This window comes from Girardinichthys multiradiatus, chromosome 22, assembly GCF_021462225.1.
Source record: "Girardinichthys multiradiatus isolate DD_20200921_A chromosome 22, DD_fGirMul_XY1, whole genome shotgun sequence".
In the NCBI taxonomy this organism is placed as follows: Eukaryota; Metazoa; Chordata; class Actinopteri; order Cyprinodontiformes; family Goodeidae; genus Girardinichthys; species Girardinichthys multiradiatus.
The window spans coordinates 28,700,914-28,719,443 of record NC_061814.1 but is presented as its reverse complement, the minus strand read 5'-3'; the positions used below and the strand labels follow the sequence as shown (position 1 = coordinate 28,719,443).

Genomic DNA, 18,530 nt, shown 5'->3' with positions numbered 1-18,530 from the left:
TAAAAGCATCTTAAATTGTGCATGGGACCTATATCTATGCTTTTGTCATTGTATACGACACATCATGCAGACAGACCCTTGCTTAACAGTCAGAGCAAGAGTGAACGGCTTGAAATAATTACGCCTTCAGTCATGAGTTTTAAATGAAGACATTAGTTACTAACTGTCATATGTGCTGTACATTGTTGACCTAGAAATAATTTAAAGTGTTGGAAAATTATGCTTTTAGCATAATCTCGTGTTTCCAGAGCTGACATGATCCTGCCTGGGAGCTAACATTAACAGTCATTAACTTAGGCCTGAGTAGCCAACGTGCATGCAGCACCCTGATTTGACAGGTTTGCCATGTTTCCAAAAAAATGCTAATTTACAGGTGCTTAGCTAATGTACAAAGCATTATTAGTCTCTGCAGGCATTGTATTAAAATGATTCTATTTTTAAGTCTCATTTGTTTTGTTTTTTCCTGTGGGAGACAACCATGTTGACAAAAGCTGCTACCCCCCACCTGCATGATTGAGAAGCTGGTTTATTGAGTTAGATATTGAGGATGATTTGGCTTGTGCCTAAATATCCACTGGATATGAATGATGCATTAATTTGCAAATTGTGCATCACAACATTTTATGTGTGACTGCCTGATTTAAGAAAATTTAAAATCTCCAAAACAAATGCTGATTAAATCTTGATTTTTTTAGATTATGCATTATAGTGCTTTGAAGTGTACCAGTGTTATGTGCATTGTTGAACACATTTTCTCCACCATAGCTGTAACATTAATCAAGTGTTCAGTTTGATTTAATTTTAACAATGAATGTTTCACCCTTTCCCATCCACGACCAGAAAAGAAGTTGCTGCATTTTTCCCAACTTGTCAGACCTAAAAGCTTATTCTTTAAATACCAGCAGTGGCCTTTTAGTGTCACTTCTCCTGAGTTTGAGGAATTGCTCATTTTCAAAAGAACTCAACTCTCAGGTTTAACAGGGTCCAATCTCATTTGAGCACTCATCCAACAATGTGCTTTGCAACACGAGTTTCTCATAGCCTACTTTCAAAGTCCAGAGGCTGTTTACATGCTGACACATGCCACACTGTGACTTTGCCTGGTGACAATCTTGTCGTTACATCTTGTCGAATTAAGTAATAGCCACATGAGAACAGTGGAGTGAGTCACCCCTGCTTCAAGCTAATTATAGATAAATCATGCAACCCAGTGACAAAATAGGTGGAGTTGTTGAAAAGTTTTAGATTCAATTGAATCATGCAGTTTATGTGGGGTGGCTATGTAAGTTTAAAATAAGTTTGCAGCTGTGCTGTTCTTCAATCATCGAGATATGGTTTGAACAGTGCTCTGTGAGAAGTTTAAATATTGGAACACTGTTTTTATAACCTAACTCAGGTTTTAGGTGTATCTATATAGAAATTGACTTACACATAGCCCAAGCTTTATACTAATCATGTGACTTTTGAAGGCAGTTGCTTACATTGTATTTTATTTAGGAGTACCAGAGTAAGGGGGTCTGAATACAAATGCATTCTGCCTTTTTTAGATTTTCATTTGTTAAAAATACTGAAACTATGAATTGTTTTCAATCTCAATAAAATACATTGAAGTTTTTAGTTGAAACATGAAAAGTGTGAATAGATGCAAGAGATGAAACATCTTTACTTCAGTACATTTTAGTGTTCATTGTTCTATTCATAGAAGACATAGCAGGTTGTTGAACACATCAGCCACATACTGTCAATTGTTTCACTGATGAATAGAAAGCAAGCTCAATATTATGTGGTAAATGGCAGCTATGTCAGGTAGTATGTGTAAAAGACGAAACCAGTGAAGTGGGAAATTATTCAAGGTTGCCCTGTATTGATCATGACTTCTTTCCACAGCTCACTGAGTTTATTTCTGACTTGTATATTAGAAACTGACCCCTAAGAAAAAATAAAATGCCAAGTGCACAATATGTCTCATTCATGTCATTCCAGCAACTTTTACTTAAAACCTAACATTAGTCGCAATGAAGGAGGAGCATTTCCACCCTCTCTTAAAGCACCACAGGATTGTTAATCTAATTTGCATTTTTATGTTTTAAATTTTTTTGTACCAGTTTAGCCGAACAAATTATTTATATTTCTTCTTACGCCGTACTAGTCATAGTTTATTTGTTCATTGGTCAATAGACAAAATGATAAACTTATATTTAAGAGCTGTATTCAGGCGTGTGTGTCTTGTCAGAAACCAAATTAAGAAATGTAAATTGGAGCAGGGACTGTGAACATAAAGAAGCCTGTCAATAAATTGAGTCAAGAAAAATAAGATATCATACATGAAAGAGAAACAGATCAGGGCTTTTTGAGCATTTCTGTTTTTGTCTTTCTGTCTTTGACATTAATGGGACCTGATGTGGTGTGCCTCCTGCTTTGCCAACATAGTGCCGTGGTGCTGGCAGCTCTTTTTGTGGGTGTCTAGTGTGTGGTTGCTGTAAAAATGAGCCAGCTTAGTCTTCCTTACTCAGAAATTTGCCAACGAATATTACAGGATTCATTATTTTTGGTCCAAGGAAAATGCTTCCTCCACAACAGAAACACAATCGCTGATGTTGCTGTTTGTAACTTGAAGCCTTGGCTGCCTTGTCAGTTCCATTTGATGTTCTGTAGAACTCGGTCACCTATACTGTTTTCCCTGGAAAAGAGGAAGAGTGAGTAGGTTGATGAAAATGTATTGAGAATGCATGAAGAGAAAGAGGATTGTGACCATATACTATGGAAATCTTGTTAAGCTTAATTCCTAAAGTAGAACAGGTGAACAGTTCTACTTGTCAAGTTCTACAGTTCACATTGCTTGTAGCTTCTGTTATAGTAATGGTTGACTTGTATAAATTTGGCTGAGGCAATTTTCCAGAAATTGCGAAAGTGGATTTATGGGATGCATCCTTCCTTCCCTCATCCTGGATTGTTCTCCAGTCTTTTAAAGAAATAACAAAAGCAGATCAAAAGCATTGAAGAACTAAATTCAAATGCTATTACAAAAAGTACTTGTAAAAATAGTTAACCAATAGAAAAGTTAACTAATATACAAATAAAAACAAATCACAATGTGTTAATATCAATTTAGATTTTTACATAAATTTTTATTTTTAATTATTACTGAAGTACGTTCTTTTATTATTCCTCCAAAACATTTTTAGAGCACTACACCCCTTACTACATCGGAGGTTCTTAAACTGTACCACTGATGGTACTTGGGCTATCTTTGTGGTAATTTAGACTGTCCAACTACTGCACCCTGTTGGCGGCATCACGGTTTACAACACCTTCTCTTAAAGGAATGACTCTCAAATTGTACTATACTTTTAACACTTGTATAATCTAAATAAGGCAGAGGAATGGTTACAGAGATCAGTGCTGAGGCTCCCATCTTGGATCCACTTGGTGATCAAAGTGACGAAGCAGTCTCAAAAGAAGGTCACACATAGTTTTATATCTGGCACTCCCATGCAAGGGATGTGCACTCCCTCAGTGTTTATCAGTAGACTATGTGTCACCATTCTGGTGTCTATCTGATAGAGTGTGTAATAGCAGGTGTCCAACCCTCAATCTAAGTGTGACCGCAACATTCTAATCAAACCAGTTACAAACGGTTCCACAATCAGACCAAATGTACTAAACGTTATGTCAAACTGTAGGTCATTTGTCCTTATAATGTGCATCAGTGATGAGTCTTATCCATATCCTAACAAATGACAAACATGTATACTTTACCATTATGGTGTGTGTGTGTGTGTGTGTGTGTGTGTGTGTGTGTGTGTGTGTGTGTGTGTGTGTGTGTGTGTGTGTGTGTGTGTGTGTGTGTGTGTGTGTGTGTGTGTGAAAGCTCATCTATAAGTAACAATAAACAAGATTATTCCTATCAAGTCAAACAGCTAAAATTGACATTACTGCAGCTCTCACTATATTAGAAATACATGGCAGCCATATTGGATTTTGAGGTTGGGGTTGGTGAGAATTATTCATCTCTCCCTCTTGGAGTTCTGACTTCAGTGGGTCTTCCAGTTTATTTTTAAAACTGGGAATTTAGAATTTTTATTTTAAACATGTGGTACAAACAAACATGATATTTTTTATTCCATGTTTCTATGGCACAACAAATGGAAATGGTTGGTCTAAACTGATTTTACAGTATAGAGGTACTTGGAAAACAGAGGTTAGTCAGCTGGTACTTCTTCTAAAATGTCTGAGAACCAAAAGCCTAAATGGGGCCAGCTCTCACTTGCAATTTCAGCATTACAGTCACCATTTCTGTGTTTTCTTTAGAGTTCTGTTGCTTTTAAAATCTAGCATTTTCTAAATGTCCATTCTTGCCAGCAACTTTACAAATACTTTTATCCAATGTAGGTACCACCATAATGTGGAAAAAAGAGTAATAGGAGGAAACTCGTAATACTCTTCGCATAGTCCTTAGCTAAGTACAAGCTGCATTTTTCTTGGGATGCAGTGACTACCGGCAGGATCCCCTTAGCTGAGGCTCATTTGGCCTGTTTTCAGCTGACTCTCATGGACCTAAACAGCAAACTATCCACTGGGTGTGCAGTGTCCTTTGTCTAAAAGGCCAGCAGCTTATCACTGGCTTGTGGAGTTGATGACCTGAGCTTGTACTTCTTCCACCTTCCTTAAAGTCAGGCCGCTTTGTCATCAGGTGGGAAATGACACACTAGCACATAGACCTGACAAGGCTCTGCTGACTGCTCACAAGCAAGCTATCTGTGCTGCAAACGTACAGCAGGCAATTTCTGCTGTTCTCCTTACTAAGGAAAGCACTTACGGGCAATGCCTTCACTTGATATGCCAACCACTTTACTGGGAGCACCAGTGAAATCTAAGGCTACCCAGATCAAGATGTCTGCCATCAGTTCTGCTTTTATGAAACTTCTGCACTGTCAGTTTGTGTAGATTGTGCCGAAAGGTTGCTCAGCATACTTTTCTTTTAATAAACTTTGAAAATATATACCAGGAACGGAATGCTTGAAGGAGTTTTTAATGTTCATGACCTTCCACTGTTATTGACAGTCTAAAAAAATGTGCTGGAGTTTTGTTTTTACTCACTTACTATCTCCCCTCAGTATATACGGTGGCAAGACACACTTGTCTTCATCCAGCCTTATTTGTCAAAAATCCAAAACTCTTTCGTTATTCCACTGATTGGATATCTGTGCAGGTTTGTGTATGTAGCTATTTTCTTTATCTTATTTCCTGATGTAAAAAGATCAACACACTTCCACCTAGTCTTTCACATTTTGAGATTTCCTTATAGACTGGGCCCTCTGTGTCCCCCCATTTTTACACCCCCAAAACAGAAAGGTGTGGATTACTAGTTTAAAGTTCTTAGAAACTCTGATGAACTTAAGAAACTAATGTGTACTTTATAATTGCCTCTATTCATTTAACTATTTTTCTGAACATGCTTTTTTACATAAATGTACTAGAATTAAAGATTGGATTTTTCAAAATATGAGATTATGCCATTGCAATAAAAATAAATGTAATTTAATATGTTTTACATATTACAAGAGGGGCCAATGCATGTGAAGGGTGCTGTAATTTAGCCATCATCGTGTTCCAGCCTTAATTTAATTTGAATAATAAACAAATTTAACTAATAATTATAATGTTTCAACACCATTCTCTCTGTTTCTAGATAGCACAGTGTATATCCCATCTTTCGATGGCACCTCATACATGGAGCTGAAGCCTCTTGCATCCTTTCTACAGCCTTTGAATGACAGGAGTAATCGACCAACCATAGCAGAAGACACCACTTTCTATTTGACAGTCAAAACAAGATCAACCCAGGGCACCATCCTCTTCAGTGAGTAGAGTCTACTTCTAAAGTAAATGTTTTACTAAAAAAAAGTCCTCAAAACTTTATTTTTTATAGCCCACGTTGCAAGCCAGCAGTTAGATAGAATCTATTGTGATGCAAATCTTTGAAAACAACATAAATAGTCAGAGTGTATAAGACATGACTAATGTTCTCTTCAGCGGAAATGTTAAGAATGTAGAGCTAACCAAGGTCATTTGATTGTTTCTGTTTGTTGAAATTTAGTTTTTCATCCTGAGCAGTATTACTACAGTCAAGAGTGTGTGTGCATAAAAAAGTGGGAATTTATTGGTCTTTGTAGTGTCAGAGCACATTTCAGTGTCAACAAATACAATTGGAGGTGTTTTCCCTTTGTCCTCATAGATCCTTCCTCTGTTTTCTAAGTTGAAGTCAAAAGATTAACAGCATTAATTCGCGAGGTTTGAAAATGCTGGTGTAATTTTGTCAGTTTTACATACTGTATTTAAGTTATTACTCTCTTGAGTCTTGTCACAAAACATAAAAGAGGCTTTAAATTCCATCATTTCACCATTATGGACCATTTTGTATCAAGGGAGACAATATCACACTAATGGTGATGTTGTGTTGTAAAACGAGAAGAGGTTGATGTTTGCCTTATTTATACATTTATCATTACTTTTTTGAAACGTTGAAGGTTTTGAAGTTTTTTCTGAGCTGTAGCAGAAAATGCGTACAACAGTTGTGGCACAGCAGAGATAACGCTGTAAATGCAGTCAAATTTGATCTAATTTCAGTATTACATTCACAAGGCTAAAGACCATTACACAAGAGATATTTCTTTTTATGTTTTTATTAAGTTTTTTAATAATTTAGCCAGTGAAACTAATGAATAGTTTCCAGAAATGTGGCATCTGAGCTTATTTCCCCTTTACACAATCAACAAATCAGGGTTTTCACGGTGACAGGACAAGACACCACATAGGGATTCTGTCCAGCCAACTCTGTATAGCCCTGAAAAAGTTTGCCTCCTTAGACAAGGAAAGTGTTTCCTGATGTGAGACGGTGCTGCCTCAAGTCAGGGCAGACCTGTCAGAGTGATAATGATAAATGCAGCAGTACTTGGTGTGTCACTGATTGCTGGCATGTAAATGTTGTGAAGCCACTAGGAGAAATTTATAGGAGAAATAATACTTTATAAAAGTTCTGAGCACCTATGCTGTGATAAAGTGACATCAGCTCCTCTGACAAATCACTGTGTAGAACTGTCATTTTACAATATTTGATGTATACAGTGAACTTTGACCTCATGCAGCCAATATTTGAGGGTTTTTATAACTCTTTTGGGTTTTTTGCACACATTAACTTTATGCTACTTAAAAGATAATGCCACATTTATTTTTCTTCTGTTTTTGAATATCTATTGGGTTACGGAATGTTCTAATACATTTTATGGTTTTAGCAAAGTCAGCTCCTACTTGCTTTGTTTGTTTGTATAGAAAAATGGTATCTAAAAGGCCAAATGAGGCTTTCATGATCTACAATTGTTTAGATTTTGGTTATTTTTTGTGTCTGTATTTTCATGAGTTCCTTGTTGTTTATTTATAGTCTTTAGTTCTTGCCACATTCGGTTCTTCTCCCTGTGTCCATTATTGTTAGTAAGGTGTTGCCATATGGCCTCATTCCTTTGTCTTTAGTTTCTAGGGTTTTTGTTAATTTCTGTTCTTTGTGCATTGGGCAGTTTTTTCCACTTGGTTAGACATTTATTTGTGCTTTAGTTCAGATCCTTCTGTGTTAATTAATACCCCTCCCTGTATTGCCCTGCTTTTCTTCTGCCTCAGCTGCTCCACATTATCCCCTGATTTACTCACATGCATTCAGTGTCATTCTCCACTCTGCCCTCAGTATTTAAGCTCTTAGTTTTTTATCGTTCTTTGCTGGATCCTTCCTTTAGACTCCCTGTCATTCTCTCATTCCGTTATCCTGTTGGATTGTTTCTTGTTTCTCTGTGTTCTGCCCTTATTCTTAGACCTGTTCCTCCTGTGCTCCCCGTGTAAGTTCTCTTATATCATAAACTATTCTATCATCAATCTCAGTTTCTGCATTACTAGAGCAATCATGAGAGTTAGTATTTTTGGACACAACAACAAAGGAAGAGAACAACAAAAAAATGGATAAAATTTAAAGTAATTCAAGACATTTTAATTTTAATCTAATTAGAACAATTATTATAATTTTATTATTTATTTATCATTGTTTATATTGATAAGGAAATACTGGTCTTGTGTTTCTACGGTTAAAAGCACTTTTGGTTTCAAAATGTTTAGAACATGTTAGAACAAAATAAGGCTGCATCTAAAGAGGAAAGATTGGGTGTGAGAGGAAAAAGATTGGTACTTATGTGAAGGACAACTATCTTAACTCATCTTTTGTGGACACCCTGGCAGCTTTTCTGGTGTTTCACAACTGATGATTGAGCTATAACCTAAATGCAAACAAAAGAATCCTCAAGAGCTTGTCACTCACATGCAGAGATAACATTGCGCTCACCCTTTACATCAACCTTGAGCTCTACATTGTATCTCTGTGTCTTGCCAGCGCTTTGTTCCCACACCTGCACAGACACATACACAAACCTCTTTGTTACAGAGAAAGATTGGGATGGGGAGATCAGACAGCCCCTGAGAAGACCCTTGTAACAATGGAGCATTGTTTAGGGAAGAGAGTCATTTTTTTAATCTTTTCTTTGGAAGTTGTAAAAACCCGAACTGTGAGAATATTGCTTAATTTTTCCATATTTATCTTTATTACTCATCTGTTATAAGCACGTGCATATACCTAGTTCCATATACCCGACAGCTTACAGGTGAGGTCACCACATGCATGCCTTGAGCTATAGGTCCTCTAATGACTCCAAAACACATCCAAGCATGTGTCTCACCGGACCCCAGTTGCTACTCCTCGCTCTAAAAACTGCAGCCACCTTAATTTTTGTGAGTCTGCTCCCATGCTGCACCAGTCAGGTGCAAGTCCAACTAAAGTTTAACCACCATGCATTGTGTGGTGATCATGGGTGATTTATTCCACACAGGCCGGGCACAGACATCATAACATTCATCTTGCCCGTATGGCCTAGATCAACCTGTTATCTGTGACATCCTCTGTAGGTTCACAGTCTCTGATCTACATTTCCAGGTCTCTTAAATGTTGCAGCACACCTCAGGGTTAAATGTCTCTCCTTTGATCACAACATGGATTTTCTAGTCTCAGTACCTATGATAACAGGAAGATGAAGGTCGGCTTAGAATGCTCCCTTGAACCCAAAAATATGATGTTTGTTACACTGTGTGTAATTTCAAGCAAGTACATTTTGTTTAGAGAGTATTTTTAAGTTGTCAAGTGTATACAAAGACTGATAAATATCTATTGTTTTTCGCAGCAGTTTTTCTGTAAAATTGTCATATTATTCTTAAAAAATAATTTAAGTGATTATTATTCTTTCTTTCTCTAGACTGAAAAATAGCCTCTCAAGAAGGCTGCTGAGTGTCTCTGTAATGTACTGAAGTTTAAATCTTCATATCTAAAGAACAATTAATTAGTCAGCTCATAGAACACAAAAGGACCCTAAGTGGATGGATGGATGCTTTATATAAGGTTGGTCTTTTTTAAAGTATAGCTATAAGCCTTTAATACACATTAACAGAGGCCTTTTCAATATTACCACAAATGTCTGGCTCAAATGCCCAATTAGAGTTGTAAATTTGAATGGAGGTTTCATGTTTTAGTTTGTGCAGTTTGGGTATATGGCTACTTAGGTCTTGGTGTAAATAATATGACTGCACAAACCTTTTTTAGCTCACAACTTATATTTTTCTTATAAACTCTCTTGTTTTGAGTTGACTCTGTTTCCTTTGTCAGTTTGGTTGTTAACTGGAAGAGAAAATAAGCAGAAAAAATGTAGGTATGTAAAATGGGACATTGGCATTACAACTAGCCCTATTAAATTCAATTCTATTCAGTTTATTTATATAGCGCCAATTCACAACACGTCGTCTCAATGCACTTCACAAAAGTCAGGTACATACATTCCAATTAATCCTAATCATTGAACAGTGCAGTCAGATTCAGTTATTTATTCAAATTGGATAAAATGCTTTTCTGTCTAAGGAAACCCAGCAGATTGCATCCAGTCAGTGACATGCAGCATTCCCTCCTCCTGGATGACAATGTAGGATTGAGTTATGAAAAGTGTTGTCTGCTTTATTCAGGAAATGCTGGTTTTGCAGACTCAGATAAAAGGTTTCAGAACAAAGTAGCAGACAAATTGCAAGGCAAAGCTTTTATGATGTGTCACTGAAGTAGTTACTTGCTTTTTGGTGTTTTTAAAAACAAAGAAGTATACACCTTTAGTAAAATAATGTTTGCTATTATGTTACTTTCCATTTTACTATTTTGGAAGGTATTTACAGTGCCTTAAAAATGTATTCATACCCCTTGAACCTTTCCACAACATAATTTAGATTTAATGTGATAGACCAACACAAAGAAGTGCATAATTGTAAAGGGGAATGAAAAGAACACATTGTTTTAAATATTTTGTATTAATAAAAATCTGAAAGGTGTAGCATGGATTTGTTTTCTACCCCTGTGTTAATGCTCTGTAGCCTTTTGAGACAATTACCATTATACATTTTGGGTAAAAATTTCTCTAAAATATTTACACATCTACAGACTAAACTTGTGCTTGTTCTTCTTTGCAAAATAGGTAAGGCTGAGTCAAATGTGATAAAAAGCATCTGGGAATGGTAATTCCCCCATGTTTATCTCCATCCGTCCTTCAATTCTCTGTTTTAACAACCCCATTTGAATTATTTTGCCAACCAAGATGGATGTGATTTTTTGGGGGCAGTCCTGGGTCAATAATGGATTGCCCTGGATTTATTTTTAACGGGTTAGGTTATGAGTTTGATCTGGGAGTTTGATCTGGGATTTGATCTGAGTTTAACTAAAATATGGGTTAAAATGATGAATGTGTTATTTTTAGGCTACCAAAGAATGGTTTGAAAGAGGTTCCATAACCTGGATTGCTAAGCAAGTAATATTTAGTATATTCCATCTGTTCATTTTATGACAGTTGCCAGTCCATCAAAATACAACACAAAGAAACACTGCACTAACAACCATACACATTCATTCCTAAGGGCCATTAAAAGTGGCTTATTATCCTAACATGCATGCTTTTGGATGGTGAGAAAAAGCCAGGGTTACCCAAAGGAAAGTGTTTACATGGAAGACAATAGTCTGTCATTACAGAAAAACACTAGCTGGGGTGTGAATCAAGAACATGTTTGGTGCAAGGCAACAGATAGTGGTCCAACACAACCTTATCCATTTAACAACTGCAGCAATTTAAGTGACAGTAATAATAAACACAGATATCAGATTATGCAGTATTTTCAAAGAACTACGAAAACAAGAGAAGAGTTATTTTTACACTCCTGTTCTGGATAATCTTTACTGGCTTCCTATGTGCTATAGCATATATTTAAAAATAATTGTATTTGTTTTTAAATATCTTAATGGCCTTGCTCCACCCTATCTCTCAGACTTGCTTCGCTTACACTCTCCTTCACGGACTCAAAGGATTTAAAAGAGGCTCCTTCATCCCCCTTTTTTTAATCTTTTATGAAAACTTATTTTTTTCCCCGGGCTTTCAACACTATTGCTTTATGTTTGTTTTTACTTATTTCATTTTTTATATATTCTCTTTATGTATAGCACTTTGGTCAACCATTTGTTTTTTTTAATGTTATTTTTAATTAAAGTGTATTGCATCCTGTTTCACCACATCAATACATTACAATATTTTGCATCTTGTGGAAGAGGTTTTAAAGCCTTAATAGAATAGAATAGAATAGAATAGAATAGAATAGAATAGAATAGAATAGAATAGAATAGAATAGAATAGAATAGAATGTATTTCTGGCATTGTCACACTAGGCAGTGAGGTGCCATCCTTGAAGCATGTGTTCAGGGCAGTGAATGCTCTCTGCCAACTAGTTAACTACCTGGAAACTTATCCATTTCACAACTACTCTTTCTTAACTCATATTTTGGACAATATCCTTTATACCTGCGAAACTGCTCTCCTCTGCTCCCCTCTGGAAAAGCTTGTGCTTTCTTGGATCAGCTCCCTCTCACAGACAACTCAACAGAAAGACACTGATCAGCAGTTTTTTTTCTTTCCTCATACTTTCCATAGTGTCCACCTCATCCCCTCATCCTGCTTACCAATAAGAATTAATCCCATTTTATTTCACCATCACTGGTGAGATTGTTTTCAACAATTTACTGGTGACTCTATGCATGTAGTTCAAAAAGCTTAAAAAACCATAGTTGGTAGTTGTGACATACTCTTTCCATTTTCAGACAATGTATTGAACAATGCTCCATGAGAAAATTTGAAATTTAAATTTCATTCCTCCATTCTTCATTGATGCATCTGGTGTGGATCCTACTTTATTTATTTGATTAAGTGTGTTGGGCCACCTGCCATTTTGGTCAGCTAAATGACTGTTACTACCCAGGTCAGCATGTGTCGCAGCAACCGACGTCGCAGCTCAACAGGCGTTGCAGCTCTGACGTCACCAGAGTTCATAAAAACCCGAGGAAACAAACATTTAACCGCCATTTCCAGCCATAGTGTCACGAGACTGAAGCACATCTCTGGAGAAATAGAAGCTCACGGGCGGGTTTACTTTTCCTCCACACTGGTCATTCCCGGAAGAGCTTAAAAGCTGGAGATCTGTCTGATACAAGAAGATCAAAGACTGTCAGACGTGACCCAGGTGCAGGTGAAAACCCAGAGGTTTTGTTTCCAATGAGATGAGTTTCCTCCTTGTTTTTTCAGTCGACTGCAAAGGTTTATTTTTGTTTGTTTCGTTTTTTGCAGTTCACAATTATGCTGTTCGTTGTATTGGACTTTTATGTGAAATTCCAATAAAAACATGTTCAGGTTTGTGGTTGTAGCTTAACATACGATGTATGAGCACTGTTAATACACAGTCAAATATATGCACTTTACATAAAAATACTAAAGGAAACTAGAAAAGGCATGCATACACAGATATTTAAAATTTGTTTTCTAACTATATGTTTTTTTTTTTATATATACCTAGCAAATATTCTTTAAAAGACAAAGGTCATTTGTACTTTTTGTACATTTTAAATAACTCAATGGGAAGGTAGAAAAAAAAATGTATAAAACCTCTGGAAGATAACACTATTTGACATCCATATGAGTCACAAGTGCCTTTGTGCTTGAAGTCAAGCCGACAAAATTGCTTCACCTCCACACTGTCATAGGTTGTGTCATATATTCAGGGCCAGGAGATATCTTGGCAAGTGGGTCACAGTAACCAAATGGCTGAGTGTATATATTTGAATTGATTTAAAAAGTTTTGTTAGCTGCTATTCTTGTTCCATACAAACGTTTCTCACCATTAGCATTAGATTTGAAAACTGCACCAAAGATATTAAACTCATGATTTTGGCCTTGTTGTCTCAGGTAAATTCATCCCTTCTAATATTTACAATAGCTCACTGCCAAAGAATGTACACGCTTAAAAGCAGTGTGTTAGCCTTGCTGTGAAGAGAGATAAACATACATAGCTGGCACAGAGGCTTTGATCTAGTTAGGCTTTCTTGCTTATAGCATGGTGTCTTTTTCAAATCAGAAGATGAAAACTGAACAGAAACCTCCTGAGATCAAACATACAAAGTTAATCAGAAGAAAACCAAGTGATATACATTGAAATGTGGGGAATAGCTTCACCAAACATGCTCCTTATTCTCTACCTCCCCTTTCACAACACAACTCTCCCTGAAGCAAATCTACAAGTCTCCCCCTGGACTTCAATTGTCAGATTGAGAGGAGAAAGACTGGGAGGTGGGAGAAGGGGGGGGGTTAAAGGGAAGGAGAGAAGAGCAGAGAGAACAGGTGACAGGCACTGACAAAAAGGACGAATACTCTGCAAGGTTCAGCACACGGTAAGAGGGCCATGGAGACAGCACAAAACAATTTCCTTTTAGACAAAGAATAAAAGATTGGGTAACATTGAAATCTGTTGTAAATAATATTTGTCCACAAACGAGCTATGGCACAATAAAGAAAACTGCTCAAAGAGGAGACAATAGGTCATTTTTAGTGGAAGGTGATATAAAAAGCTGTGTGACTATCTTTGCTGTTACACTCATTCAATCTTATGTGTATTGTTCTAGATTGGTATTTTGAATAAAATTTAATTAGTGTCATGCAAAATTATGTTTTGCAGTCATATATGTTCACTTCATGTTTAAATAATTTAAAGAATGTTTACATTATTTAAAGACCAATTAAATGGTCAAATGTCTTCGCAAATTTTTATTTACAAAGCAGAAGCACCCATGACCATTTTGGAACACAAAGTAATTACATTTACTATTAGCACATTATTAGCAGCATTGAAGTCTTTGCTTTACAAACCTTACCCAGAATTTGAAAATAAAGTAAAATACTTTTTCTTGAGCTTGTATGTCATTTTCTTCGAGATAGATCTGACCCACATATGTCAGGATGTGACGATTGGACTTTGTTTGTGGTTTTGTGTTTTTGTTTACCTTTTTAGCTAGATGTTTCTTACTTGTGTTTTGTATTCATGTTGGTTGTGGTTTTCTGTTTTGGGTTATCTTCTGCTCCCCAGTTTGCTTTCCTAGTTCCCTTGGCGTTGCTCTCCTGTTTATTTTCATAGAATGGTTTCCTTATGATTATTATTATTATTTCTCTTAGTTCTCTGGTTCATTGGCACTCTCGTTTATTAGTTTCCTTTCTGTTACTCCTCTCGTCATTTGTTTTCCCCTTTTAGTTATTACTCAGTTTAAGTTCCCTTTATTCTCCAGTTCTTCTTAGCTTTGTTCCTCTAGTTCATCTTTATTTTCCACCCTCTCCTTTATAGGTTAGCTTTAGTTATTGTTTACTTAGGTTTCTTTACTTTTGTAGTCAGGGTTTCCTTATGATTTCTGTTTTGCTAAGTGCTTAGGTTGATGTGTTCCCTTCAGTTTCTCAGTTTCCTTCAGTTCATGTTTATCCTTGATTCTTATGCTTTATTTTTATCTTGGTCTGCTACTGTCTTGTCTTTAGCCCCTTTCCTCCTGCTTTGGTTTTATTAGGTTCACCTGCTCCCTCTGCCTCCCAGCCTCCTTGTCTCACCTGTTCTTAGTTCCTTTGATTACCTGCCTTTGTTCTCCCTCTGTATATTAGTTGGTTTTGTTTCATTGTTCCCTGCTGGTTCCTCTGTTTGTTTACACTCTGTTCTGCCTGTGCATTCACGCTCACTACCCTCGTCCTTGCCTTGTTCCTGCAGTGTCAGATTATTTAAGATGCTGCATCCAAGCCCTTGTCTGCACTTTGGTCCACACCAAAACCGCACCGTGACAACATACAGAAGAACACTCAGAAGTCCAACTGAATCAGTGAAAGGTGTTTTACTTACAAATGGTGATACTGGAACGTGAACGGTAGAATCGCCAACTGCATGGAAAGAGGGGGGAGAGAACTAGTGAAAACAAGAACTATAATGTTGCGGAATTAACGAGAAGTAATTATGTTTAACAGTTGAACGGCTTACTAAGTGAGGGAAATCAGGTTGCCAGGGGTAGAGGGAGTCGGGATCCAGGTGTGCGAAGCACTATCAATGTATCCGAAGACTTGCCGGTAAGCGAAGGCGAACCACAGAGGGGCTGATCACAGTCTCGATCTCGTTCGCTCCGATAAAACGAGGCGAAAGCTTCCGAGACATGGACTTGATTGGCAAGTCATGTGCCGACAACCATACCCTTTGTCCGGGCTCATAATCAGTTGCAGGACGGCGTCTCCGGTCAGCAAAACGCTTGTTCTGGTCAGCAGTTCGGTCATTGGCCATGAATAGCAGAGTTCCAGATGGTTCTGCAGCAGCAGACATGTTAATGGTCTGTTGAAACTGTGATATCCTTCTCGTCAGCGGAAAACAGAGGAGGCTGATAACCAATAGATGTTTCAAAGGGTGAGCAACCAGTAGCTGAAGAGATGTGTGAGTTGAGTGCATACTCGACCCAAGGTAGGTACGAGCACCAATCTATGGGGTTCATGGATGTGAGGCAGTGTAACGTGGATCCTAGTTGCTGATTTAACCTCTCTGTTTGACCGTTGGACTGGGGGTGATAGCCAGAGGTCTGTGAAACTTTGGCTCCTAGAACTAAACAAAACTGTTTCCAAACCTGAGAGATGAACTGTGGACCTCGGTCCGACAGGCAGTCCTGAGGTATCCCATGGAGACAAAAGACATGCTTGGTAAGGAGTTTTGCAATTTGTAGAGCTGACGGGAGTTTTCTGAGGGGAATGAGATTTAGAAAATCGATCAAAGATTATGAGAACAGTAGTCATACCTGACGAGTGAGGTAGTCCGGTAACGAAGTCCAAAGTTACATGGGACCATGGTCGATTTGGGATGCTGATTGGTTGGAGAAGACCTGCAGGAGGCTGGTTACTGGATCTGTTTCTGGCACAGGTGGCGCAGGCTTGATCAAAATCTCTAATGTCTTTATGTATTGATGGCCACCAAAACCTTCTCTGAACCAATGCTATTGTACTGCTCACCCCGGGATGAGCCAAAAAAAAAGCTGTGTGTAGCCACTCAATAAGCTTAGTGCGTACATGAGACGGAACATAAATACGGTTTGGTGGTCCTGTGCCAGGGTCAGGCTACAGTTGTTGAGCCCTGTTAATGATGTCTTCAATCTCCCACCTGAGTGCTCCTACTGTCCAACTGGACGGCATAATGGGAGCTGGTTCCTTCACCAAATTATCGGCGGCAAATTGTCTGGAAAGGGAATCAGGCTTAGTGTTCTTGGGGCCAGGTCTGAAAGAAATACACAAATTAAAACAAGAAAAGAATAAAGACCACCGTGACTGGCGTGGATTGGGCCTTTTGGCAGCTTGGAGGTAGGCCACGTTTTTATGATCAATCCAAACTTGAATGGGATGTTCGGCCCCCTCCAGCCAGTGACGCCACTCCTCAAGGGCGAGTTTTATGGCCAGTAATTCTCTGTCACCCACATCATAGTTTCTCTCAGTGTTGCTTAACCTGCGGTAGAAAAAAAGCACAATGATGAAGTCTCCCCTCCTCAGAGTTCTGAGACAGAACAGCCCCAACCCTGGTGTCTGAAGCATCGCCCTCCAAGATTAACTGCTTGGAAGAATTGGGGTGAATTAAGATGGGGGCTTGAAAGAATTTCTCCTTTAACGCCTGGAAAGGGGATTCAGCTTCAGGCGACCATGAAAATGAGACCTTGGAGGAAGTTAATGCAGTGAGAGGTGCAGTGGTAAGACTGTAGTCCTTGATGAATCGACTGTAGAAGTTTGCGAATCCGAGAAAATGCTGTAGTGCTTTGCATGAGTCAGGCTACTCCAGGACAGCCTTGATTTTCTCTGGGTCAGAACGTACCTGTCCACCCTCAAGGATGTAGCCCAAAAATGTGACAGATGGCTGGTGAAACTCACACTTTTCGGCTTTCACAAACAGGCGGTTCTCCAAGAGGCGCTGGAGTACCTCCCGAACGTGTCTGCGATGTGGCTCAATGTCCTTAGAATAAATAAGAATGTCATCCAAATACACAAAAACGAAAATGTTCAAAAAGTCCCTGAGAACGTCGTTAACTAGAGCCTGGAAAACAGCAGGTGCGTTGCAAGTCCGAAAAGCATGACCAGGTACTCGAAATGGCCCAGTGGTGTCTTGAAGGCCGTCTTCCACTCATCCCCCTGGCGGATCCTGACGAGATGAGATCTAATTTGGAAAATATGGTGGCATCATGAACCGGTTCAAATGCAGAGGTGATGAGAAGAAGTTGGTATTTATTCTTAACTGTGATTTGGTTTAAGCCCCAATAGTCAATGCATGGACGTAACGAGCCGAGCCGTCCTTCTTACCCATAAAGAAAAATCCTGCCCCAAGAGGTGAGGACAAAGGCCGAATAATACCTGCAGTCAAGGAGTCATTAATATAATTCTCCATAGACTTCTATTCTGGACGTGAGATATTATACAACTTGCTAGAAGGCAGGGGGGCACCGGGAAGAAGATCAATCGCGCAGTCATAAGGTCTATGGGGGGGTAAAGACAGGGCCCTATCTTTACTAAAGACTCCTTTCAAATCATGGTACTCAGTGGGCACATGAGACAAATCAATAAGCTTGTCCTCCCTGTTAACCTGCTTGGGGAAACTCGGGGAGAAAGCTGACTGTAGACAAGATGAATGACAACTAGTGGACCAGGACTCGATGCGACACTCAGACCAATCTAAATGAGGGTTATGTTTCTGTAACCAAGGGAAGCCTAGAACTATGGAACCCTGAGACACTGGAAACACAAAGAAAGATATTTCTTCCCTATAGTTACCTGACAGTAAGAGTTCTAGAGGTTTTGTTCGTTGGTTATCTGCTGCAATCTCTTGCCGTCTAAGGGTAGAACGAAACGAGGAGAAGTAAGTGGTTCCACCTCAATGCCTGCTCTGATGACTAACTCGGAGTCTATTAAGTTCTGTTCGCTGCCTGAATCCAACATGGCAGACAAAGTCAAAGTATGTTGATTAAATATGATAGTAGCTGGTAGGTTGAATCTGGGGGC

The 18,530-nt window shown here is 38.4% G+C and overlaps 1 protein-coding gene across 1 annotated transcript in view; it reads left to right on the top strand.

The window, feature by feature from the left end:
* Nucleotides 1-18,530, top strand: part of eys (eyes shut homolog) — a 336,214-nt gene that overhangs the window by 235,571 nt on the left and 82,113 nt on the right. The window contains exon 40 of the mRNA XM_047352417.1: nucleotides 5,693-5,863. Coding sequence (XP_047208373.1) covers nucleotides 5,693-5,863 — 171 coding nt within the window. The remainder of the gene's footprint in view (nucleotides 1-5,692; nucleotides 5,864-18,530) is intronic.